Below are 27,946 nucleotides of genomic sequence, written 5' to 3'. Positions count from 1 at the left end.
ACACCCATCTTTCAGTTGTCACAATAATGCTGAGTCAGGCATGAAAAGTCACATTTTAGAAGTGAGGAAGAAAATGTGATCTGAGTTTATGCAGCGTGTGAACATACATGACACTAAGACGCACAATGACGAACTGAAAGTACCCCTTGGCTTCTAACGTGTGTGTTACTCCCTTCGCGAGAAAAGCAAAGGCGGGACCCGAGGTCAAACCGCTTCTGCCTCTCAAAGATAGGGGGAGGCATGTCCTGCGGAAAATTAAAACCGCCCGGAAGTTCCTGCTTTTGTTCCTTCGCCCCCGGACAAGGGAGGCTGAGATTTAAATCCAAGATGTTATTACTCTGATGATGTAAGATCCAGCGCCACACCAACTACGAATTGGACTAGGGGTAGCGGGCGCCGGGCGTCGCAGCGCGGAGAGCAACCCTGGCTCCCCTCTCCCGCCTCCCGCCTCCGGCCCCTCCCCGGCCCCACCTCCTCCGCCTCCGCCCCCGCCCCGGCCCCGGCCCCGCCCCCGCCCTCAATCCCCGCCCCGGCCCTGGCTCCCCGCCCAGCTCCGGTTCTGTCCCCCGCCCGCCCCTGCTTCCTACTTCGGCCCCGCCCCCTGACCGCCGCGGGTATCGGGACTGAGTCGTGGAGGTCCAAAATGGCGCTGCTAGGTCGGGTGTTCCTTGTTGGGTACCACGGTCCTCGGCGGGTAAGGCGACGCTGGAGGGACTGAGGGTCCGGCTCGGCTCCAGCGAGCGCCCTGCCCGTGCGGGTCTCCGGGACAGGCTGCCGGGGGCGCGCACAGCGAAGGTCCGGAACCCGGGGTGCGGGGAGCGAGGACAGGGGATTTCGGGACGCGGGGACGCGCGGGGACGCGCGGGGACGCGCGGTTGGAGCCGGGGGTTAGGGTTAAGAAGGAGCAAATCATATTCTGCTGTCAGAGAAAGTGTGGTTCTCAGAGTTTGCATGTCCCTGGAAGCTTCAAAACTAATACAAACATATTCACTTAAAAACTTTTATAAAGAAGAAAAAAAAAAACCCGAAACCCAAGCTACCTAGCCTCCCCTTCCTAGAGCTAAAGCTGGGAGAGGTGTGTCTTGGGCTGGGGGCAACCTCTGTTTCCCGAATGCTTTGGGAGAGACAACTTTTTGTTTTGTCAACTTATGTATGTCCGCCTGACCCAGAGTTCAAATAAAAAATGCAGGTGAAGACAGCTGGAGAGGATAAGAAAAAGAAGGCAGATGTGGAAAAAAGCAGACAGTGCCTTCTCCCAAGCACGTTTTTTTAGTCCAGTAGAAAATGGGCAGCCATGATCTTTTTTGAGAAATGGAGACCGTAGTTCCAAATGTGAACTTGAGGAAATAGTATAAGTCTCTCAAGTAAGAAAACTTTCTTTTAAAAAAGTGGTATTTGTTCAACACTTAAGATTTTTTGGATACGGTTTTCCTTAAAAGATTTTGGTCATTGCAAGAGAAGCCTGTGTTTTCTGGCCTCTTCTGGAACTTGCTCTGTGTACAACAGCTCTGTGAGGTAGAAGAGTCTTCAAAGGTTGTTCCCAGCCCCCCAACAAATCATTAGGACTGTAGTAATAAGGTCACACAGAGCATATCCCAACTCTTTTGACACTATTAGACAATACAGTGTGAGAGGGAGAAAATGAACTCATTTAAAAATTAATTGTAATCTGACAATTTGAAATTGTTTTGCTTAAGAAAAATAGAAGTTTTGAGGATAAGGGTTCAGAGCCAACAGAGACCTCTTGTGGTGTGTTTTGTTTTCCTGGCACATATGCAGCCTTGGGTTTGAACTCCTCTGAGAAATGTCTTCACATCTGTGAAGTGAGAGGTTGTTCCAAGAAACATCATGTTTTTGTTGGCAAATACTAGTTATTACAATTGAATCTCCAAATTTTTGTTACCGAAAGAAATGCTTCATTTGTTCAACAGTCGTACTTATGAAGTGTTATATTAAAATTGTGCTGTTTATGGGTGCCTGGGTGGCTCAATGGGTTAAGCCTCTGCCTTAGGCTCAGGTCATGATCTCAGGGTCCTGGGATTGAGTCCCAGATGGGGCTCTCTGCACAGCGGGGAGCCTGCTTCCTCCTGTCTCTCTGCTTGCCTTTTTGCCTGCTTGTGATCTCTCTCTGTCAAATAAATAAATAAAATCTTAAAAAAAAAAATTGTGCTGTTTACCTAGTAGGCCTCAACTCAGTGCAACAAACATTTATTTTGATCACCACAAAGTTCATTATAAGACAGTTTGTAGAACTGGCTGTGTGCCCAGCCTTGGGGTTGCAAAGATGAAAAAAAATGACCTCTGCTCTCAAGTTACTCTCAGGAAAATGTGCAGGCATTCAGTTGCTTATCAGGAAATGCTAAATAAGTGCCTATTAAATGTTGGGCATTCTTTGGCGATACTTGGTTGAAAAGGTATCTGTACTATCATTAAGTCATATATATAATTTTTTCTTTTTTTTTTTTTTTAGGATTTTTAAAATTTGACAGAGAGAGACAGATTGCGCATGCACGGGAGTGCACAAGCAGGGGGAACAGCAGAGGGACCAGGAAGCAGGGCTCCCCCTGAGCAGAGAGGCCCATGTGGGGCTAGATCCCAGGACTCTGGGATCATGACCTGAGTGGAAGTCAGACACTTAATGACTGAGCCACCCAGGTACCTCAAGCCTCATATATATTTTTCAAGCTATAGATAATCATGCGTAGACATGGAAATCAATTCTGTGGAGCAAAATGAGTTTAAGAAAAATAGAATAGAATATGAAATACCAGAGTTCATCTTAAGTTTACTTTGTGAACTTCTTTTCTTTTTTACTTTACCATTCTTCCTTTTGTGGATTAATTAATTATAAAATGTCTGCGATGCACACTGCCATACTTCTTTTCCTTTTGTTTTTATCAAGAGTAATACTTTAGGATTTTTATAAAAATGATACCTAACTAATATGAATTCAGGTAATATAGTTTTAAAAAGTAGCACAAGACCCTAAACTGGCCACACAGAAATAACCAGGCTTTAAATTTGGTGAACATCATTCTAGGTGTCTGTACTGGTAAAAAGGATGGCTGCATAGACATAAATTTACTTGGATGTATTATGTTTATTTTCCCCTTAGAGCTGAGTTAACATTGTTTTCATTGTCTTCTGACACTGAATATTGTCAGGGAAAAATGGAAGGCCAGTGGATGTTTTTTTTTTTTTCCTTGTCTGTTTTGAGTCTTCTTTCCTTCTAAGCTTTCCTATTTGGAAAGCTTAAGAAATCTTTCTGTACCCAACCTAAAATTCCAGAATAGAAGCTTCTTGGAGTCAAGGATTTATATCTTGTTTGTTCACTGCTGTATTTCTATGCTTGTAATAGTGCCTAGCATGGAGTAAACAGGTAATAAATATCTGTTAGATGAATGAATGTGTGTACCGTGTTGCAATATAAAATGTATTTCTTGCTGTGCTTTATAGAATATATAAATGTCTGAAAAATGGTTGTCTAGTAGGTCACACAGGATGTGAGTAGACTGAAAATGCAGAGGTATGTTACAATACATATGTAAACAAAATGGTGTGTGCCTGGAGGAGGCTTCATGGAGGAGGTGACTCCCAGGGCTGACTTTTAAAGGCAGAGTTGGACTATATGGGGCCTCAAATATGATAATACCTAAGGAATAGCATATATCAAGAAGTGAGGGAACATAGCCTATTTCTTAAAAAAAAAAAAAATGTGGGTTAGTATTGTGGAGTTTAAAATACAAGGTCAGAGGGAAAAAAAAAGTACAGTGACGATGAGACTGGAGAGGTTGCCGGGGTCAGAGTATGGTGGGCTTCACTCACTCATGTGACAGACTGGGCATTTACTATGTGCTAGGCAGTGTACTAGAGATACAAGGATGAGAAAGAGCTGATTTCTTCTTCTCTCTGGAAGTTTATAATCGAATGACATGGTCTTATGTGGTAAGTATTATGATGAGTGTTCTCGATCTCAGAAGAGGTCCAGAAATAAAGCATCTCTCTTCTCCAGTTTGAAAAACAAGAGTAAAGACAGAGGCCAAAGTATCACTTACTACCATTCCACATGAGAGCCAGCTGGCCCCGCTAACTGGACTTCCTGAATTAGGCAAACTTGTTGCCTCAAGGACAGTAGAATTGTTCTCTGAAGGCAGCTAAATCTCAGGAGGAAGGCTTAAGAACTACTTAGGCGCAACTATTCTGTCAAAGTCTACCAGTCAGGTAAACTATCTCCGGAGACCAGGAAACTAAGGGTGTGGGAAGAAGCCTAGAGTTACATTAACTGAGCTCCCCTGATGTGAAGGACACATCAGGATTGGGGAAGAAGCCATTTCCCACTCCCAAAGGGAGGGGTGTACAGTTTTATAGAATATATTTTTGGGGTACACATCTAGACTGAGACCTGAAGGATGAATTGGGAGTTATCCAAGGGGAGGAATATGAGTAAGAAGCTTCTATGTGGGAGAGTGGTCTGTGTGAAAAGCCAGGCTAAAGTGTATAGGTAGAGGGAGACAGGTGGGGCGACTAATGAGCAGAAGCCACTGAGCAGCCAGTGGACCACATTAAAGAGTGAGAGCTTTGGCCTGACAGCATGGGAGTGAAGGTAAAAATAGAGACATGTGGGCGCCTGGGTGGCTCAGTGGGTTAAGCCGCTGCCTTTGGCTCAGATCATGATCTCAGGGTCCTGGGATCGAGTCCCGCATCGGGCTCTCTGCTCAGCAGGGGGCCTGCTTCCCTTCCCCTCTCTGTGCCTGCCTCTCTGCCTACTGTGATCTCTCTCTGTCAAATAAATAAATAAAAATCTTTAAAAAAAAAATAGAGACAGGTAGTCAAATCTAGGTACTCCTCTCTCTGTGGTGGCCTCCCATAGGGAATGGGAATGCAAAGAAACTAAAAGTCAAGGGATACTTAAGAGGAAGATTGAGAGGCCTTGGTGATTGGTTGGTGGTGGGATGAGGAAGGAAGATTGGGTCATATTGAGGTGCTATAATACCATCACAGTTGTGAGCAGGGAAGTAATAATCAGGTAAGACTTGACATAGGGAGACTAGAAGTCCAAACAAAAATGATAAAGAGTCTGTACTAAGGGCAGCATTAGAGCTATTTAGGGTAGAACAAACTGGACTTTGTGGTTTGGATGTGCGGTATGAGACAAAGCCCAGATTTCTGTCTTTGGCCCTTGAGCTAAGGGCCGTGCCTTTGAGAGAGGGCACTTACCAGGGGGAACTGGTTACAGGAATGGAGATGAGAACGTTAATTCTGTCTGGGAGTGTTAGGAAAGGCCGAAGAACTCTTAGAACTACCTTTGGAATGATGAATGTTGAGTGATATGGGGATCGAATTGGTAGGATAAGGAGGTAGGAAACAATTTATGTTTGGAGAACCCTGAATATTTTGTTTTTTTGAGTGCAGATTTCAAGGGAGTAAAGCAGAGGGAAAAGAGCCGGAGAGATGGATAAGAGCCAAGTCACAAGGAATTGCCATGCTGTGTGAAGCAAAGGAATCTGGAATTTATGCAGCTGCCAGGGAGCCATAGATCAGCCTTAGGGTGAAAAGTACCATGAGCAGGTTTGCAGTATTCTGGAGGTCAGCATCACAGAGAAACTGAAGAGAGGAGACACTGGAGGCCAGAGACAAGAGATGACATAAAGTAGGACCTCTGTATTTGTGGGTGACCTTGGAAGACCTTGGAAGTCAAGCAGTGGATGGAGAGGAAAGATACTGACTGGGAGGTTAAATACGTGGGACTGGAGATGGGTTGGATCTCTCAGGTGAAGAGAAAGAGGCCTTGAAGGGAGTCACTGGAAGGAATCCCATGGATCAGTGGTGGTGTCAGAGTTCAAATATGCATGTGAAGAAATTTCAAAACAAACTTCCTCCCAAAACTATAAAGCTAATTTTAGGATATTAAAAATATACATAGATATCCACAAAAATCATTATAAAAACACATTGAAAGAGGAGGGAATTTCTAAAGTTAGGTTTGCCTACAGCCCATAATAGAAGGCATTCCATCAAGGTTTGGCAACCCTTGGTTTTTAAAGAAAATTCCAGGTAGAAAATGATTAACTGTCTCAGCTATCCTATGCTGTTCTCTTCCTGAGGTGATGATTCACTTTGGAATCAGAAATGCCTGGGTAAATATCAGTAAGTTAAGTAAGGGGACAATTCTTCTTTGGTCTTTCCAGTATGGGGAAACTCCCACACTGCATTGCATCAGTGGTAGAACTGCAGGCTCTCAAAATTCTTGAATAATGTTGCCACTTACATTTAGCCATGAATTATTTTCTGGACTCCAAAACTGTATTTCCAACCACAGGTTAGGTATGTTCACCCGAATGTCCCACAGGTGTTGCAGGTATGGTGTTTCCAATACGGAACTCATTGTCTTCAATCCTCCAACTTGGGTCTTCCCATGTCAATCCTATCCTTTATAGCAGCTTCCAACAAGTAGCCATGTAAGCTAGAGAACTTGCTCATCTTCATCTCTCCCTTTCTTGCTCACCACTTCCAGCTGGTTGGCTTCTGAATTCAGGCTAGACTACATGTTAAATATGTGTGGAAAGTGTTGTCTTTATTTCTGCTGCCCTCGTTACTTCTCCCCTAGACCAACACCTTCTGTCAGACTGATCTCCATTTCCTTCTAGCTCAGAGTTAGATCTTACTTTCTAAAACACAAAGGCAATGCAAAGAGTAATAGAATTCTGAGGTAAAGGGGAGGGAGATGAAGAAGGCTCTTTCAGCTGAATGGGTTTGATCTTTTCAGGAAAGTAGGGGCCCTCTTATCTGCCTTTAGTGAAATAGACCAACATATGCTGAGGTTGGGCTTTGAGGCAAGAAATAATTGGACCAGATGATATTAAGTACAGTGATAATTTATTACACCCTTATTTTCTGGGCCCTTCCTACGAGCAAATAATTTCATTTGCTAACTTCCTGCCCCTTCTGGTGATGGCATCCAGGTCTAAGCCATCATCACTTCTTGCCTGGCCAGCTACAGAAGCATCATCCCTGCTTCCAACCTTGCCTCCTACATTGCTTCTCAACATAGGCAGAACAGTATAGAGCAGGCCTCTAAACACCTTTCTCCACAGAGAGTATTAGCTTTTAATATACTATGTAAGTATATATATTATTTATTTATCCCCCTCCCTCTAAAAATAATCTCTCAAGGTAGAAGATTGTATCTGTTTTGCTCAGTGCTAGATGGCCATTTCCTAGAACAGTGCCTATGGCATAGGAGATGCTCCTTAAAAAACTTGTTAAAAATAGATAAATGAGTTAACTCCATACCAAATCATACTGTGTTTATCTCTAATATTTTTTCATATAGATGCAGATTCCCACATCAAAACAAAACCTTTCCAAGAACAGGGGTTCTATTTTTTGGTTCAAAAAAGGTAGTCATATTAGTTATGACTAGTGTGATGGGCATCAGTGAGGTTATTCAAATGAGAGGTAAGCAGGAGTGAAGACCCCACTTCAAGATTTCAAACTGCCTGCTAATTTGTCTCCTTGATTTCATCTCCCCATCTCCGTCGGGGAAGCATCTGTCTGGTCCACATGTAACTGCAGACAAGTAAGAACTGTAATAAAAACAGGAAGTATATACCATGAAGCTCAGAGCAACTACTTTTTCAGACTCATGTTCATTGCTATAAGGTGTATCATGACTTAAAAATGTAATTTCTGTGTTGCTCCTGGCAACAACTGCATAATTCAGCCTAGCCACTGCAGCTTGGGGTCCAGCTCACTTTCTTTTATGTTTGCTCAGCCTTACCTTCAAGTTGCTGTGGCAACGGGATCCGTGTTCCGCAGAAGCTCAGAATATCAGTGGCCTCTGTTCAGTGCCCTGCTTTAAGTGAAGGAGACGGTAGAGATACTCAAGCAATCCACGCAGGCACACAGCTTGAGTGCAACAGGGCCTGTGGCAGAATTGGGGCTCTTAAGTTTTGTTTTTTTTTTTACAGTTTGTAGGATTTCTGTTGGTATTCGTGGGTGGGACAGTTCTTCATTCTGTAGCACTGTTTCTGTGCTGGAGCATTAAGTCTAGCATCTTGCCCAGCTCTCTCTTGTAACTTCGAGATGCTTCTGGCTAAGAGACACCTCCACTATGCTGAAGTGGCAGTGGTCTAGGCAACTAGAAAAAATACATCAGGAAGTAATTTACTAGAGGCTTATTGTGCACGGACTATTGGGTTGCATTGGGAGTGCAAAAATACACATTTCCCGAAGATAACCTTTGAAAAACAAGATTGTCAGGTCTTTACCAAGCTGACATTTTTATATGACAGTCAAGGCCCAATATGCAAAGCTCTTATTCTGTGAATTTGAGTCAGGATAAATTTGCTCTTAAAAAAATATTCATGTTAAAAAAAAAATATTCGTGTTAACCTAAACCAATAGGTACTTAGAACCCCCCCCCCAAATAAATAGATATGGTCGTGTTTCATTTTCCTTTTAAGTATAGCTCACACTTATGTGTGGAATAAATAGTACTTACACTTTAAGTAACATCCTCAGAACACTGATCATATGCTAGTATTCTTGCTGTAACTTTTCCTTTATACCCTTTTTAGATCATGTGCTTGCAAATATGATTTGATTTTGTGCTATTTTTAAAAAAGATTTATTTACTTATTTTAGAGAGAGTGCACAAGCCGGGGTTGGGGAGCAAAGGGAGAGGCAAAGGGGAAGCAGACTCCCCCCGAGTGGGGAGTCTTATGCTGGGCTCTTTATCACACAACCCCAAGATCATGACCTGAACTGAAAACAAGAGTCAGACACACAACTGACTGAGACATGCAGGTGCCCCTATGTTAACTGTTTTTAGTAAAATTAATTTATGAGCATATCTAACACTCAACAGTACAAAATGATATGCAGTGACTGTATAGAAAGTCCCTCTCCTAAGGGACTGAATAGTTTCTTGTAGATCATTCCAATAATTTTTGTTTATATATCAACATATGTATGGAGATATTTTCATTAAAAAACACCACACAGATGGGAGTATTTTATACATATTTCCCTACTGTGGATTTTTCCTTTAACATGTATTGCCTTGTATTGGTATTCAACAAATATTTGTTGAGTGATTGAATAGCCACATATTGTTATTAGAATAGAATAGAATATTAATAGAATTAATAGAATATTAATAGAATATTGCAAAATACACAGTATCTTGTTGTATGGATGTGCCCTAACTGGTGGGGTATATCCCCTATTGAAATGCTGATAGATTGTTTTCTAGTCTTTTTGATTACAAACAATCTTTCGTATACTATATGTTTGACTATTCTGTATCCCTTGCATTTCTGAGTCTCTAAAAGTGAACTTTGAGATATGCTTATCAACTTCTGCAAAAACCCAACTGGGATTTTGATAGGAATTACATTGAATCTGTAGATCAGTTTGGGGGTATTGTCATTTTAGCAAAATTAAGTTTTCCAATCTGTGAACACAGGATGTCTTTTTATTTAATTAGGGCCTCTTTAATCTCTTATGGTGTTTTATAGTTTTAAATTTATAAATCTTATACTTTTATTAAATATATTAGTAAGCATTTTATTCCTGTTGATGTGATTGTGAAGAGAATTGTTAATTTCATTTTCATCGTAGTGCATATCTTTGAACATAGCTTCTCCCTCCATACCCGAACGAATGAGTATATCTATCGGATTAATTCCTAAATGTAGAATTGCTGGGTCAAATATTTTGATAAATTTTACCAAATTGGCCTTCAAAGAAGTTGTCCCAACTCATATCAGCAGATTTTAGGAGTGACTTGAATAAGCAATTTTTTTGTATTATGTATTATGAGATTTTGAACCTTACCAATCTTGTGAGAGATAAATGATATCTTGTTTAATTATATTCACTCGGTTATAACAATGGTTGTATTTTTTGCATGTGGACTATCTTTTAAAGCCTTTGCTCAGTTTTTCTTTTTGCAAATAACTTGTTAATATTAATGTATCAATAGGTTTTTTTGGGTTAAACTAATTTTGGGGGTTAAACTACTTTTTGAGATGGCATTATTTAGAATCATGGGAAATGACTATTTCAACTTGATGAAACAAGTGACAGAGAGCTGGGTTTGTATCCATAGCTCCATTAAGACTACTTGTCTGCACTCATGCACTTTTGATGGCATTGGGGCCTGGCCAGTCAGGGTTACCATCAGTGAAACAAGCATTTACTGAATGTTTTAACTGGTGTTAGAAACCTAATTACAGTAATGAATGGCGACTGTTTTGTCTTTCTGGGTGCTCACAGTCTGGTGCTGAAAATGGAGATCCTGTTGGAGGGAGGGATTTGTTTGGCCCATTTGTAACAAAGGCACATGTTCAAAAGTGTCAACAATTTTTGATACTTTGGCTTTGTTTTGAAGTTTGGTTCTGCTAGGTTGACAAATAAAGTGGGTAGTTCAGGAAGACAAGAAATCAGGAGCAAGGCCAAAGGAGAAAGTTATTGGCAGGTTTCAGGAATGTTAAGAGGTTGGTGAGCATAGAGTATACCTCTAAGTGGTAGAAATGGTTAGAAATAGGGCCGGAAAAGGTAGGTTGAGGCCATGTTGTCCAGCTTGAGTATTATGCTAAAGAGTTTAATTTTTGCATTTTTTTACTCTGGAGGATGTCAGTGTTTTTTTTTTGTTGTTGTTGTTTTTTGTTTGTTTGTTTTAAATATTTTATTTATTTATTTATTTGAGAGAGAGAAAGAGAGAACCGGAGTGGGGAGGAGAGACAGAGGGAGGGGGAGAAATAGACTCCCTGCTGAGCAGGGAACCTGAGGTCGACCTTGATCCCAGGATCCAGAGATCATGACCCGAGCTGAAGGCAGATGCTTAACCGACTGGCACTCCAGGGACATAAATGTTTTCGAGGTATGGGATTTTAATGTGGAGGCCCAGCCTCCAATTAGTCAATTAGTAATGGTGACAATGATGGTAAGATCTCTAGGAGTTATTTAAATATTACATTCCTTAGCTCCATGAATTCTGTGTGAGGGTCTGTTAATAATGATTTTTACAGATTTGAAACTCAATTTTCTTTATAGTATACCTAGAATATTAAACAATTGTTTTTATATTGGTATTGAAAAAAGGAAAAAAATCATTTCTGCTTTCTAATATGTATTGGATTCTTGGGTTTCATTTAGATAAAGGGTCATGAACTCAAATGCCTTAAGTTCTGGATGGTCCTAGAAATGACAGTGGTAGCCCAGTGAAAAGGATTCACTTTACCTTTGTGTGTGGGGACTGGACAGAGCTCAGGCCTTGTCTCAAGGAGACATTAACTCAGCCTTATCAGAAGCTGGACCTACGTGTTGGTAGAGCTTCTGATTTTTATCTGAATTCTCTCAGTATCCAAATATTGGCTCAAAAATTTTCAAACATTGGGCAGGCCTAACAAAACATGTGGTATGAGTCACCAATCTGCCTTTGTTGTAGCTATTTATTCTAGCATTTGAGACCAGCCAAAATACTTAGGTAATTTAAGATGAAATCTCAATAGTATATAGTTTTCATTCTCTAGAAGGGGACAGTCAAGACTCTTAAAAGAATTGCCATTCTGAGGGATTAGAAGTATGATCACTTTTCATTAGTTTAGATGCTATCATTTAGGACCACATGAAGGAAGAAAATATTGTTTATATGATGAGGGAGAGTTATATGGAGGGGAAGGCAGATGATAGCTGATTTTTTTTGGGAGAGGGAAGATTTTAGAACTTCTAATAAGTAAATTTGTTTGCCAAAATTGAAGATGTTAGAGAGTTTTAAGAATTTTAGATTTTAAAGCTGTCCAGAGAAAGACAAATACTGTATGATTTCCCTCATATATGGAATTTAAGAAACAAAACAGATGAACATGGGGGAGAGGAAGGAAAAATAAGATAAAAACAGAGAGAGAACATTTTGAGGAACCTCCATGCTGTTTTCCAGAGTGGCTGCACCAGCTTGCATTCCCACCAACAGTGTAGGAGGGTTCCCCTTTCTCCGCATCCTCGCCAGCATCTGTCATTTCCTGACTTGTTGATTTTAGCCATTCTGACTGGTGTGAGGTGATATCTCATTGTGGTTTTGATTTGTATTTCCCTGATGTTGAGTGATATGGAGCACTTTTTCCATGTATCTGTTGGCCATCTGGATGTCTTCTTTGCAGAAATGTCTGTTCATGTCCTCTGCCCATTTCTTGATTGGATTATTTGTTCTTTGGGTGTTGAGTTTGCTAAGAACTGCCCTATGACCCAGCAATTGCACTACTGGGTATTTTTTTTTTTAATTTTTTATTTTTTATAAACATATATTTTTATCCCCAGGGGTACAGGTCTGTGAATCACCAGGTTTACACACTTCACAGCACTCACCAAATCACATACCCTCCACAATGTCCATAATCCCACCCCCTTCTCCCAAACCCCCTCCCCCCGGCAACCCTCAGTTTGTTTTGTGAGATTAAGAGTCACTTATGGTTTGTCTCCCTCCCAATCCCATCTTGTTTCATTTATTCTTCTTCTACCCACTTAAGCCTCCATGTTGCATCACCACTTCCTCATATCAGGGAGATCATATGATAGTTGTCTTTCTCTGCTTGACTTATTTCGCTAAGCATGATACGCTCTAGTTCCATCCATGTTGTTGCAAATGGCAAGATTTCATTTCTTTTGATGGCTGCATAGTATTCCATTGTGTATATATACCACATCTTCTTGATCCATTCATCTGTTGATGGACATCTAGGTTCTTTCCATAGTTTGGCTATTGTGGACATTGCTGCTATAAACATTCGGGTGCATGTGCCCCTTTGGATCACTACATTTGTATCTTTAGGGTAAATACCCAATAGTGCAATTGCTGGGTCATAGGGCAGTTCTATTTTCAACATTTTGAGGAACCTCCATGCTGTTTTCCAGAGTGGCTGCACCAGCTTGCATTCCCACCAACAGTGTAGGAGGGTTCCCCTTTCTCCGCATCCTCGCCAGCATCTGTCATTTCCTGACTTGTTGATTTTAGCCATTCTGACTGGTGTGAGGTAATATCTCATTGTGGTTTTGATTTGTATTTCCCTGATGCCGAGTGATATGGAGCATTTTTTCATGTGTCTGTTCGCCATCTGGATGTCTTCTTTGCAGAAATGTCTGTTCATGTCCTCTGCCCATTTCTTGATTGGATTATTTGTTCTTTGGGTGTTGAGTTTGCTAAGTTCTTTATAGATTCTGGACACTAGTCCTTTATCTGATATGTCGTTTGCAAATATCTTCTCCCATTCTGTCAGTTGTCTTTTGATTTTGTTAACTGTTTCCTTTGCTGTGCAAAAGCTTTTGATCTTGATGAAATCCCAGTAGTTCATTTTTTCCCTTGCTTCCCTTGCCTTTTGCATTGTTCCTAGGAAGATGTTGCTGCGGCAGAGGTCGAAGAGGTTGCTGCCCGTGTTCTCCTCAAGGATTTTGATGGATTCCTTTCGTACATTGAGGTCCTTCATCCATTTTGAGTCTATTTTTGTGTGTGGTGTAAGGAAATGGTCCAATTTCATTTTTCTGCATGTGGCTGTCCAATTTTCCCAGCACCATTTATTGAAAAGGCTGTCTTTTTTCCATTGGACATTTTTTCCTGCTTTGTCGAAGATTAGTTGACCATAGAGTTGAGGGTCTATTTCTGGGCTCTCTATTCTGTTCCATTGATCTATGTGTCTGTTTTTGTGCCAGGACCATGCTGTCTTGATGATGACAGCTGTGTAATAGAGCTTGAAGTCCGGAATTGTGATGCCACCAACGTTGGCTTTCTTTTTCAATATCCCTTTGGCTATTCGAGGTCTTTTCTGGTTCCATATAAATTTTAGCATTATTTGTTCCATTTCTTTGAAAAAGATGGATGGTACATTGATAGGAATTGCATTAAATGTGTAGATTGCTTTAGGTAGCATAGACATTTTCACAATATTTATTCTTCCAATCCAGGAGCATGGAACATTTTTCCATTTCTTTTTGTCTTCCTCAAATTCTTTCATGAGTACTTTATAGTTTTCTGAGTATAGATTCTGTGTCTCTTTGGTTAGGTTTATTCCTAGGTATCTTATGGTTTTGGATGCAATTGTAAATGGGATTGACTCCTTAATATCTCTTTCTTCTGTCTTGCTGTTGGTGTAGAGAAATGCAACTGATTTCTGTGCATTGATTTTATATCCTGACACTTTACTGAATTCCTGTATAAGTTCTAGCAGTTTGGGAGTGGAGTCTTTTGGGTTTTCCACATATAGTATCATATCATCTGCGAAGAGTGATAATTTGACTTCTTCTTTGCCGATTTGGATGCCTTTAATTTCCTTTTGTTGTCTGATTGCTGAGGCTAGGACCTCTAGTACGATGTTGAATAGTAGTGGTGATAATGGACATCCCTGCCGTGTTCCTGACCTTAGCGGAAAAGCTTTCAGTTTTTCTCCATTGAGAATGATATTTGCGGTGGGTTTTTCATAGATGGCTTTGATGATATTGAGGTATGTGCCCTCTATCCCTACACTTTGAAGAGTTTTGATCAGGAAGGGATGTTGTACTTTGTCAAATGCTTTTTCAGCATCTATTGAGAGTATCATATGGTTCTTGTTCTTTCTTTTATTGATGTGTTGTATCACATTGACTGATTTGCGGATGTTGAACCAACCTTGCAGCCCTGGAATAAATCCCACTTGGTCGTGGTGAATAATCCTTTTAATGTACTGTTGAATCCTATTGGCTAGTATTTTGTTGAGTATTTTCGCATCTGTGGTCATCAAGGATATTGGTCTATAGCTCTCTTTTTTGGTGGGATCCTTGTCTGGTTTTGGGATTAAGGTGATGCTGGCCTCATAAAATGAGTTTGGAAGTTCTCCTTCCATTTCTATTTTTTGGAACAGTTTCAGGAGAATAGGAATTAGTTCTTCTTTAAATGTTTGGTAGAATTCCCCCGGGAAGCCGTCTGGCCCTGGGCTTTTGTTTGTTTGGAGATTTTTAATGACTGTTTCAATCTCCTTACTGGTTATGGGTCTGTTCAGGCTTTCTATTTCTTCCTGGTTCAGTTGTGGTAGTTTATATGTTTCTAGGAATGCATCCATTTCTTCCAGATTGTCAAATTTATTGCCGTAGAGTTGCTCATAGTATGTTCTTAGAATAGTTTGTATTTCTTTGGTGTTAGTTGTGATCTCTCCTCTTTCATTCATGATTTTATTTATTTGGGTCCTTTCTCTTTTCTTTTTGATAAGTCGGGCCAGGGGTTTATCAATTTTATTAATTCTTTCAAAGAACCAGCTCCTAGTTTCGTTGATTTGTTCTATTGTTTTTTTGGTTTCTATTTCATTGATTTCTGCTCTGATCTTTATGATTTCTCTTCTCCTGCTGGGCTTAGGGTTTCTTCCTTGTTCTTTCTCCAGCTCCTTTAGGTGTAGGGTTAGGTTGTGTACCTGAGACCTTTCTTGTTTCTTGAGAAAGGCTTGTACCGCTATATATTTTCCTCTCAGGACTGCCTTTGTTGTGTCCCACAGATTTTGAACCGTTGTATTTTCATTATCATTTGTTTCCATGATTTTTTTCAATTCTTCTTTAATTTCCCGGTTGACCCATTCATTCTTTAGAAGGATACTGTTTAGTCTCCATGTATTTGGGTTCTTTCCAAACTTCCTTTTGTGGTTGAGTTCTAGCTTTAGAGCATTGTGGTCTGAAAATATGCAGGGAATGATCCCAATCTTTTGATACCGGTTGAGTCCTGATTTAGGACCGAGGATGTAATCTATTCTGGAGAATGTTCCATGTGCACTAGAGAAGAATGTGTATTCTGTTGCTTTGGGATGAAATATTCTGAATATATCTGTGATGTCCATCTGGTCCAGTGTGTCGTTTAAGGCCTTTATTTCCTTGCTGATCTTTTGCTTGGATGACCTGTCCATTTCAGTGAGGGGAGTGTTAAAGTCCCCTACTAGTATTGTATTATTGTTGATGTGTTTCTTTGATTTTGTTATTAATTGGTTTATATAGTTGGCTGCTCCCACATTGGGGGCATAGATATTTAAAATTGTTAAATCTTCTTGTTGGACAGACCCTTTGAGTATGATATAGTGTCCTTCCTCATCTCTTATTATAGTCTTTGGCTTAAAATCTAATTGATCTGATATAAGGATTGCCACTCCTGCTTTCTTCTGATGTCCATTAGCATGGTAAATTCTTTTCCACCCCCTCACTTTAAATCTGGAGGTGTCTTCGGGCTTAAAATGTGTTTCTTGGAGGCAACATATAGATGGGTTTTGTTTTTTTATCCATTCTGATACCCTGTGTCTTTTGACAGGGGCATTTAGCCCTTTTACATTCAGGGTAACTATTGAGAGATATGAATTTAGTGCCATTGTATTGCCTGTAAGGTGACTGTTACTGTATATGGTCTCTGTTCCTTTCTGATCTACCACTTGTAGGCTCTCTCTTTGCTTAGAGGACCCCTTTCAGTATTTCCTGTAGAGCTGGTTTGGTATTTGCAAATTCTTTCAGTTTTTGTTTGTCCTGGAAGCTTTTAATCTCTCCTTCTATTTTCAATGATAGCCTAGCTGGATATAGTATTCTTGGCTGCATGTTTTTCTCGTTTAGTGCTCTGAAAATATCCTGCCAGCTCTTTCTGGCCTGCCAGGTCTCTGTGGATAAGTCAGCTGCCAATCTAATATTTTTACCATTGTATGTTACAGACTTCTTTTCCCGGGCTGCTTTCAGGATTTTCTCTTTGTCACTGAGACTTGTAAATTTTACTATTAGGTGACGGGGTGTAGGCCTATTCTTATTGATTTTGAGGGGCATTCTCTGAACCTCCTGAATTTTGATGCTCGTTCCCTTTGCCATATTGGGGAAATTCTCCCCAATAATTCTCTCCAGTATACCTTCTGCTCCCCTCTCACTTTCTTCTTCTTCTGGAATTCCAATTATTCCTATGTTGTTTCCTCTTATGGTGTCACTTATCTCTCGAATTCTCCCCTCATGGTCCAGTAGCTGTTTGTCCCTCTTTTGCTCAGCTTCTTTATTCTCTGTCATTTGGTCTTCTATATCACTAATTCTTTCTTCTGCCTCATTTATCCTAGCAGTTAGAGCCTCCATTTTTGATTGCACCTCATTAATAGTTTTTTTGATTTCAACTTGGTTAGATTTTAGTTCTTTTATTTCTCCAGAAAGGGCTTTTATATCTCTCAAGAGGGTTTCTCTAATATCTTCCATGCCTTTTTCGAGCCCGGCTAGAACCTTGAGAATTGTCATTCTGAACTCTAGATCTGACATATTACCGATGTCTGTATTGATTAGGTCCCTAGCCTTCGGTACTGCCTCTTGTTCTTTTTTTTGTGTTGAATTTTTACGTCTTGTCATTTTGTCCAGATAAGAGTAAATGAAGGGGCAAGTAAAATACTAAAAGGGTGGCAACAACCCCAGGAAAATATGCTTTAACCAAATTAGAAGAGATCCAAAATCGTGAGTGGGGAGAAAGGGGATAAAAAGAGGTTCAAAAAGGAAGAAAGAAAAAAATAAAAAAAACAAAAAGAAAAGAAAAAAAAAAGAAAAGAAAAGAAAAGAATTTTTTAAAAAAGAAAACACCTAAGAAAAATGTAAAAAAGAAAAAATATATATATTAGATAAACTAGTAAAAAATCGTTAAAAAAGAAAAAGGTAACAGTTAAAAAAAATTTTTACCCGAAGGCGAGAAAAAAAAAAAAATGAAAAAGAAAAAATTAAATTAACTGCAAGACTAAAAAAAATCACAGGAAAAAAGCCATGAGTTCCGTGCTTGGCTTTCTCCTCCTCTGGAATTCTGCTGCTCTCCTTGGTATTGAAACCGCACTCCTTGGTAGGTGAACTTGGTCTCGGCTGGATTTCTTGTTGATCTTCTGGGGGAGGGGCCTGTTGTAGTGATTCTCAAGTGTCTTTGCCCCAGGCGGAATTACACTGCCCTTACCGGGGGCCGGGGTGAGTAATCCGCTCGGGTTTGCTTTCAGGAGCTTTTGTTCCCTGAGCGCTTTCCGTAGAGTTCCAGAGGACGGGAATACAAATGGCGGCCTCCTGGTCTCCGGCCCGGAGGAGCCGAGAGCCCAGGTCCCCACTCCTCAGTGCGCCCTCAGAGAACCGCGCCCAGTTACTCCCGTCTGCCTGACCTCCGGCTGCGCTCACCGAGCCTGCGACCGGTTCAAGGTAACACGGAGCTGTGAGCTTACTGTCGGCTCTGTCTCTGTAGCCGGCTTTCCCGTTCCAATACCCGCAAGCTCTGCGACACTCAGACACCCCCGATCCTTCTGTGACCCTGCGGGACCTGAGGCCACGCTGACCCCGCGTGGGCTTCGCCCCGGTTTAGCCTCTGGAGCGATGTCCCTCAGCGGAACAGACTTTTAAAAGTCCTGATTTTGTGCACGGTTGCTCCACTGCTTGCCGGGAGCCGGCCCCTCCCCCCGGGGTCTATCTTCCCGTCGCTTTGGATTCACTTCTCCGCCGGTCCTACCTTTCAGAAAGTGGTTGTTTTTCTGTTTCCAGAATTGCTGTTCTTCTTCTCTTCGATCTGCCGATGGATTTTCAGGTGTTTGCAATCTTTAGATAAGCTATCTAGCTGATCTCCGGCTAGCTGAAGCAGTCTCAGCTTGCTACTTCTCCGCCATCTTGACCAATCAGTCGCACTACTGGGTATTTACCCTAAAGATACAAACGTAGTGATCCAAAGGGGCACGTGCACCCGAATGTTTATAGCAGCAATGTCCACAATAGCCAAACTATGGAAAGAACCTAGATGTCCATCAACAGATGAATGGATCAAGAAGATGTGGTATATAAACACAATGGAATACTATGCAGCCATCAAAAGAAATGAAATCTTGCCATTTGCGACAACATGGATGGAACTAGAGCGTATCATGCTTAGCGAAATAGGTCAAGCAGAGAAAGACAACTATCATATGATCTCCCTGATATGAGGAAGTGGTGATGCAATATGGGGGCTTAAGTGGGTAGGAGAAGAATCAATGAAACAAGATGGGATTGGGAGGGAGACAAACAATAAGTGACTCTTAATCTTACAAAACAAACTGAGGGTTGCTGGGGGTAGAGGGGTTTGGAGAAGGGGTGGTGGAGTTATGGACATTGGGGAGGGTATGTGCTTTGGTGAGTGCTGATTCACAGACCTGTACCCCTGGGGATAAAAATACATGTTTATAAAAAATAAAAAAAATTAAAAAAATAGAAAAAAAAACAGAGAGAGAGGCAAACTGTAAGAGACTCAGCTATAGGGAACAAACTGAGGGTTGCTGGAGAGGAGGGGGTTGGGGGAAATGGGGTAACTGGGTGATGGGCATTAAGGAGGGCACTATCTGATGTAATGAGCACGGGGTGTTACATGCGACTGATGAGTCACTAAGTTCTACCCCTGAAACTAATAATATACTACATGTTAACTAACTTGAATTTACATAAAAAAAAAAATGTCCTGAGAAATCAATCTTGATACGAAAGGTGTTATATCTATTTTCAGAAGACAACTTATTTCTAGAAAAAACACAAAGCAAGATTTGAAAACTTTACAGTCTGTTTTGTATTCACTTTTTATTACTCAAAAAGAAATGGCCAAAATGCTATCTCAGGTTATTCAGGATCTTCCTTTTTAGAAATAGGAGACTGAATATAACATGATTCTGTGAGGTCTGGTCATTGCTATGGGTCTTAATATTGAAATGAAAAACCTGCTTTTAGGCAAACGGATGGTTTGAATTTAATATTCAATAACATATATGTTATGAATTATCAGAAGGTAATATGATTTAAAATAGATCAATTTCTTCACTTCTGGTTTGGTGGGAAAAATCAGTATTGATTAGGTCAAATAAAATACAACAGATAAGCCTGTGCTATGTAGTAACCTGATACCTTATAGACACTTAGTAGGAATTATTATCAAAGTGATTTATTATTTGGGAGGTTGGAAAATGTTTTAAGATAAATAAAAAAAATGTTTGTATATACACAAATATTTTATTTAGTTACTTAATTTATCTTTCATGAAGTACCACATCGTATTCCTTATACAAATCAACACTAAATAAATAAAAACTCATTTTAGAGCCTTTGAAAAATTAGAATACATTTTTTTCATTATTAATGGGAAGTGACTAACTCACCAGCCTACTTGTGCAAATTTCCTGATTCATCATCTTAATGTAGTAGTCCTGGAGGCGGCGGCAACCTTAAGTAAAACTGCCATTTATGTAGAGAATGATTATTATTGTAGGTCACTTGGATTATTATGCTCTGGCAAAGGGATACAAAAGGAAAATGCTTTGTCAACATGAAGTTAAAGGAAGGAAATACAACGACCAGCAAGCATGGAACATAATCAGATTTACAGATTTATCTTCACCAATTACTTTATACATGTTTTCAAATTTTTGTCTTTCAACAGCAGTTTTTGCTGAGTATAAAAGCAAATCATACTTCTGAAAAGATTTTAAAATATGAAACACCAACCAAACAAAAAGCAAAAATAATCATCCATGATCTCATCACCTAGAGTTAATAACTGTGTAAGGAAGGTAATGGATGGACCCTGAACTCAGACATATCTTGGATTTGAGTCGGCTCCTTTCAACTGGTTATTTGTCTTTAAAAATTAGTTACTTGACTTTCTATGTTTCAGCTTTTTTTCCTATAATTTGGCGATAATGATAGAATTCACCTTACAGGATTGTTGCAAGGTAATGCATTAAAAGTCTTTAGTAGACCTTGGAACATGGTAAATATTGAATCTACTACTTACTGTTGTTATTTTGTAGTCTCTTTTTTTTTTTAAGATTTTATTTTTTTTTATTTGACAGAGAGAGATCACAAGTAGGCGGAGAGGCAGACAGAGAGAGAGGGAAGCAGGCTCCCTGCTAAGCAGAGAGCCTGATGCAGGACTCGATTCCAGGACCCTGAGATCATGACCTGAGCCAAAGACAGCGGCTCAACCCACTGAGCCAACCAGGTGCCCCTGTAGTCTTTTTTCTAAGCATATATTTTTATTTATAGTTCAGAACATATTGTGTACCTTTTTATTCACTTAACATCATATCATACGCATTTTCTTGTGTACTTCCTGTTGATAAACAGCCTTCTCTTAAATCATTGACTACATTGCCAGTTATTTCTTTAGTATACATTTCTAGATATCCTTGACCAACTGATGGAAACCCACTTAGCATGCAGGAATATTCTATCAGGAAATGATAAGATTCTGGAGTTTAAATTTCCAGCCATGACCTGGGGAATATCATGTGCCTCTTTGGGGTGATCATTAAGGTCTGTAGAAGTTCAGTGAGTAGTGAGGAAATACACAAGGTGATGATGAGGGAGGGCGCTGGAGTATCAGACCACATTGGTATCTTTGTTCTGTGACTTGGGCAATATAATTAACTTCTCTGGGTCCTTCCTGTACAGTGGGGTAAAAATGGTATCTATTTCATAGCGTGGTGAAGATGAACTGGTTTGATAATTGAAGCCTGACACATGGTAAGCATTTGATGAAATTAACTCTTTATTGTTTGTTATGTTCAACACTTAAAAGTCTGTTTTTAGGGGCGCCTGGGTGGCTCAGTGGGTTAAGCCGCTGCCTTCGGCTCGGGTCATGATCTCAGGGTCCTGGGATTGAGTCCCGCATCAGGCTCTCTGCTCAGCGGGGAGCCTGCTTCCTCCTCTCTCTCTCTCTGCCTACTTGTGATCTCTCTCTGTCAAATAATTAAATAAAATCTTTAAAAAAAAAGTCTGTTTTTAGAATTAGATGTTAGAGAGTGGCAGTGTTTTTCACAAGTAATGTGAGAATGTGAATTGTAAGACTGATAAGATAGGGCAATACAAATATTTTTAGTGTAAGATATTATTTTCCCCCTATTTCAAATATAACAAATAGTTATCTATTCTAAATTTACTCTCAGGAAGACAACATAGGAAAAGACATTTGATTTAATAAGCCTTATGAGGAAATTTGAATAATTTTTTTCAATGATTCAAAAATGGAATGTTATTTTTATCCAAATTATTCTTGTTAAAAGATGAATGTGCTTTATGTTCTTTCCTTTTTTTTTTTTTTTTTGCAACTTTTATTTGCATCTTTCAACTAGGATCATTTTTTATTTTTTTATTAGTTTCAGTGGTAGAATTTTTAGTGATTTATCAGTTGCATATAATTCCCAGTGCTCATTACATCATGTGCCCTTCTTAATGCCCATCACCCAGTTATTCCTTCCCTCCACCCACCTCCCCTCCAGCAATCCTCTGTTTCCTAGATTTCAGTGTCTCTTATGGTTTGCCTCGCTTTTAATTTTCATCTTATTTTTCCTTCCCTTCCCCTGTGTTCATCTATTTTGTTTCTTAAGTTACACATATGAATAAAATCATATGGCATTTGTCTTTCTCTGACTGACTTATTTCACTTAGCATAATATCCTCTACTTCCATCCATGTCATTGCAAATGGTAAGAATTCATTCTTTTTGATGGCTGGGTAATATTCCATTGTGTATGTATACTACTACTTCTTCATCCATTCATCTGTTGATGGACATCTGGGTTCTTTCCATATTTTGGCTATTGTGAACATTGCTGCTATAAACATTGGGGTACATGTGTCCCTTTTGAGTCACAATTTTTTTTATTCTTTGGATAAATACATAGTAGTGCAATTGGTGGGCCTTAGGGTAGCTCTATTTTTAACCTCCATACTGTTTTGCAGAGTGGTGGAATCAGTTTGCATTCCTACCAACAATGTAAGAGGGTTACCCTTTCTCCGCATCCTCGCCAACATCTGTTGTTTCTGGAGTTGTTAATTTTAGGCATTCTGACCAGTGTGAGGTGGTATCTCATTGTGGTTTTGATTTGTATTTTCTTGATGTGAAGTGATGTTGAGCACTTTTTCATGTGTCTGTTAGCCATTTGGTTGTCTTCTTTGGAGAAATACCTATTCATGTCTTCTACCCATTTCTTGATTTTTTATTTTTTGGGGTGTTGAATTTCATAAGTTCTTGATAGATTTTGGATTTTTTGCATCTTAGCCTGTTATCTCATAAGACATTTGCAGATATCTTCTTCTGTTAAGTAGGCTGCCTTTTAGTTTTATTGACTGTTTCCTTGCTATGTTAGTGCTTTTTAAAGTTAAATTTAAGCAGAACCCTTGTAAATAATAATACTAGCATTTATAAAGTGCTTGGTATAAACTAAACAATGGTCTTGGTATTTTACTTGTATTTACTCATGTGATGCTTACAATATCCTTTGAGTTAGGTTCTGTTATTGTCTCCATTTATAGAAGAAACTGAGGCACACAGAGGTTGAATCACGTGCTGAAGGTTATGCAACTAATGGGAAAATTCTGTCCTTTGTAGTCTTGCTCCAAAGCCCATGCTTTTAACCATTCCACTATGTTGCTTAACATTTCAGTAAGAAAATCATAATTGATTAAATGCAATACAATATGTTTACAGTGGGTTTGTTAACCCAAGAATTTGATTAATAGTAAATTCAAGAGTAAGTTTTTTGAAAATCATCTATTTTGTGGAAATGCATTTTTGAAAATTTTAATTAATCTTTTTTTTCCCTTTCAGTTTTTCAGTTATGGAACAAAAATACTGTATCAAAACAATGAAGCTTTTCAGTCTAAATTCTTCAAACCCATTCAAAAAGCCATGCTACCACCTAATAGTTTTCAAGGAAAAGTGGCGTTTCTTACTGGGGGAGGTACTGGCCTTGGTAAAGGAATGACCACTCTTCTGTCCAGCCTGGGAGCTCAGTGTGTGATAGCCAGCCGGTAAGTCATGCTCAGTGAGTTATCTGGCAAGAGCCTATTATAGAACAGTTCTGTGCCATGATATTGAAAACACTATTTGTCAGAGTTTTGTTTTTCATCTTAATTTTCTATGGCATATCCTTTAGATTATTTAAATAAATCTCCTTGGAAAAACCAGTTATAATTTGTAATGATAGAAATACAGATGGACCATGATTTCCATTGATTCAGTTTAGGATTTTTCGACTTCACAACGGTGTGGAAGTGATACACATTCAGTAGAAATTGTACTTGAAATTTTGGATTTGGAACCTTTCCCAGGCTGATAATATGCAGTAAGATGCTCTTTCTTGATGCCGGCAGTGAAGTGCAACTTCCAGTGAGCCGCCGCTCAGTTGTGAGAGTGAACAACCAAGAACACAGTCATTTTATACACATACAGCCCTTCTGTTTTTCACTTTCAGTGTGGTATTCAGTAAGTTTACATGAGAGATTTAACACTTTATTATAAAACAGGCTTTGTGTCAGATGATTTTTCCCAACTATAGGCTAATTTAAGGTAGGCCAGATGAAGCCATGATGTTGAGTAGCTTAGGTATATTAAAATACATTTTCACATTATGGTATTTTCAACTTACAGTGGGTTTACCAGGGATGTAACCCCATTGTTAGATTGAGGAAGATCAGTAATGATTGATTATGGAACTCATGGTATATATATTTCTCAAATTCAGTGATAGAATTTTTTTTCTTGTACCTGAAGCTTAAGTTAAAAAGCACTGTATTGAGGCTGTTTTCAGTAGGAGTGATTATAGTTACTGCTTCTAGGGATAATTAACGTTGTATTAGGATAATGGATATAATCCTTCCATTCTCTATAAGATGGGCAGATATTTTAAAACATCTATTGTGATAAATGTAGGAAGGATAAGGCCATATAGATGGAATTTCTTATTTAGGTCTATCCTGGGATCCTGTAACTGTGTAAGTCTACAACTTCAGAGACTGAACTTTAGAGACCAGAGACTGGTCAAAAAAATCTACACCTTCTTCCTATTTTGCACAGTGTCAGATTTTTACATAGGCTGAATAAGAATCTGAATGACAAGTCATTATGTAAATTACAAAGGGCCAAAGGAATTTCTTTCAGATATTTCCTTTAATGCAAATTGGCAAGAACATTTTTAAAAAATATTATGTTTTTACAAATAATTAAAAAAAATTTTTTTAAGATTTTATTTATTTATTTGGCAGGCACAAGCAGGCAGAGAGGCAGGCAGAGAGGTAGGCAGAGAGAGGAGGAAGCAGGCTCCCCGCGGAGCGGAGAGCCTGATGCGGGGCCTGATCCCAGGACTCTGAGATCATGACCTGACCCGGAGACAGAGGCTTTAACCCACTGAGCCACCCAGGCACCCCTAATATATTATTTTCTTTGTAATACTACATAATATATGTTTATGGTTTATTTTTCATGTTTCTTTCAAGAGTATGAAACAATACATATGATGCTTTTATATTCTTAAATTCGGTCTAAAATCTAACACATTTTATACATAACAGATTTTGTATAGTAGAAGTTTACATTATATCATGAGTATGTTTTCTTTCTAAAGCAGGCTTGGGCAAGGGAACAGAAATTATTGTAATTAGTGAAATAATTTTATTTGTTTTATTTTTGTCAAGTTTCAAGTTTCATTTAAATTCTAGTTCGCTAACATATAGCATAATATTAGTTTGTGGAGTAAAATTTAGTGATCCATTACTTACATATAACACCCAGTAATCATCACAAGTGCTCTCCTTACTACCCATCACCCATCTAGCCCATTCCCCAACCACTTCCCCTCCAGTGACCCTTAATTTGTTCTCTATAGTTAAGGGTCTCTTCTGATTTGCCTCCCTCTTTCTTTTTTCCCCTCCCCTATATTCATCTGTTTTGATGCTTAAATTCAACATGAGTGAATTCATATGGTATTTGTCTTTCTTTGACTGACTTACTTCCCTTAGCATAATACTCTCTAGCTCCATCCACACTGCTGCAAATGGTAAGATTTAATTCTTTTTTGATGGCTGAGTAATATTCCATCAAGACACTCCTTTATCCATTCATATATGTATATAGATATCTATCTATTTATATGTATATCTATCCATTCTTTATCCATATAAATATATGTGTGTGTGTGTATTTGTGTATACACACACTGCATTTTCTTTATCATCAGTTGATGGACATTTGGGCTCTTTCTATAATTTGGCTATTGTTGATAATGCTGCTATAAACATCAGGGTGCATGTACCCCTTTGAATCAGTATTTTTGTATTACAGAAATAAGTTTAAATATGTGTGTAGATATAAAACAACTAGTTTAAAAGTAAATAATTCAGTAATTGAGTATTAGATATGCAAAAATTGTACTAATTTAACTTGTAGAAAATGAATTCATTCAAACTGATTTGTTTGTAGATACAGCTTTTGTATTTTGTCAGGATTGCCTCTGTTTAAGCTATAGATGCTCTTTGTTTTTTAATTTATGGAATTAAAAAGAAAAAATAATATGAAGTCATTTCAGAACTCATGTGAAGTACCATGTGTTTATTTCTAGGAAGATTGATGTTTTAAAAGAGACTGCAGAAGAAATTTCTTCTCAAACTGGAAATAAGGTATATTAAAAAGAGTTATTTAATTTAGATTTAGGAATTAAAACATGCTTAAGTAACTTATTCATGTTTTTGGTTTAAGAAGTCTAAAAAATTGAGGATTCCTTTTTCTCTCTGATATTTTTCAGGTTCATGCGCTTCAGTGTGATGTGAGGAATCCTGAAATGGTGCAAAACACTGTATCAGAATTGATCAAAGTTGCAGGACATCCTGATGTAAGTGTAATGGTGATGAGGCCTTTGACCATTGATGGGGCCTTTGACATTGATGACACCCACCAAGATGTGCTGAGGATGCACTAAGGAAATAAAATACTGATGTGAGCAAATGCTGTGTTGAGAAGCACCTATTTTCTGTCCCTAGGAAAGATCCAGCTCTGGTCAGAGCAGGGAACAGATTAGGTGAACTGCTACACCATTGCCTTTCGGAAATACTTTAAAAATGCGTTTGCAGTCAAACTTGATTTCACTTTCTTTAATAAGATCATGAAATAAGAAGAGCAGTTATCCAAGAGCACAATATCTAGTTTAAATGGTTCATGCTCTTTGCCTTTCCTAATAACTTTTGATTATCTCTATCAGTAGAGGAGAATGATTCAAGTAAAGAAATCTACAAGATACTCCAAATTTTTCTTTTTAAGACTCAAGATGTGATGTGCATGGGTATTTTGCTGTTTTTTGGTTCATGTATCAGAAAGAAGTCATTTCCTCTGGTAGTCTCAGAGCACTGTTCTAAGTTAAAGGTATTTTCAGACAGACCAATAATATTGATCTGCTAATAGAACTAGGTAGAATCTTTATTGATAGTGAAGAAACATGTTATCAACCAAGAATTTCATTGGGTAAATTAAGCCAAAATATCACCAGAAATTGAACGACATTTTGAGATTCCTTGAAATACAGTATAGACAGATGGTAGATATGTTTATCTGTATTTGTTTTCATAATGATAGATTCTACCCTGCTATTGACAGGGATTAGGATTCTGAAATTCGGTAAATACACAGGAGATTTTCACAGGCTCAAAAAAAGTAAAACCAAACCAAATCTGGTGGTATTATTTTATAGCAGACTATCAGTTTTAGCTTTATTGTATTATTTGGAATAATAAGTTTCAGAAGTAAAAACTCTTCAGGGAAAATGTTATTCCTTATCTAAAAATTTGTGTCACTTGCCTTATTCATTTATTAGATTGTGATAAACAATGCGGCAGGGAATTTTATTTCTCCCACCGAAAGACTCTCTCCTAATGCTTGGAAGACCATAACTGACATAGTTCTAAATGGTACTGCCTATGTGACACTAGAAATTGGAAAACAACTAATTAAAGCACAGAAAGGTATGTTTATTAATTTTTCATGTATTTTTCAGGTTCCTACTACACACAGGTTCTGTGTGATAAGTCCTGGGATATTTTCAAACACCAATAAGGCAGTGTTGATAGCTGTACAGCTCATGGTCTAATGGAGAAGAAATTACTTAAATAATTACCACATGCT

At 38.9% G+C, this 27,946-nt stretch overlaps 1 protein-coding gene across 3 annotated transcripts in view; it reads left to right on the top strand.

Moving 5' to 3' along the window:
• Positions 1-564: 564 nt before the first annotated feature.
• DECR1 (2,4-dienoyl-CoA reductase 1) overlaps positions 565-27,946 on the top strand; it is a 45,897-nt gene continuing 18,515 nt past the window's right edge. The window contains exons 1-5 of one of the 3 annotated variants that reach the window (XM_059166067.1): positions 565-656; positions 23,606-23,808; positions 26,394-26,451; positions 26,577-26,663; positions 27,639-27,786. In XM_059166067.1, the coding sequence (XP_059022050.1) occupies positions 23,687-23,808; positions 26,394-26,451; positions 26,577-26,663; positions 27,639-27,786 (415 nt within the window). In that variant the 5' untranslated portion in view covers positions 565-656; positions 23,606-23,686. Of the gene's footprint in view, positions 796-23,605; positions 23,809-26,393; positions 26,452-26,576; positions 26,664-27,638; positions 27,787-27,946 lie in introns of all 3 variants that reach the window. The other 2 variants (XM_059166065.1, XM_059166066.1) reach the window with 2 other exon arrangements.

This window comes from Mustela lutreola, chromosome 3, assembly GCF_030435805.1.
Source record: "Mustela lutreola isolate mMusLut2 chromosome 3, mMusLut2.pri, whole genome shotgun sequence".
Taxonomy (NCBI): domain Eukaryota; kingdom Metazoa; phylum Chordata; class Mammalia; order Carnivora; family Mustelidae; genus Mustela; species Mustela lutreola.
Note: the sequence above shows the minus strand (reverse complement) of the source record. Positions and strands in the feature narration are given on the sequence as shown.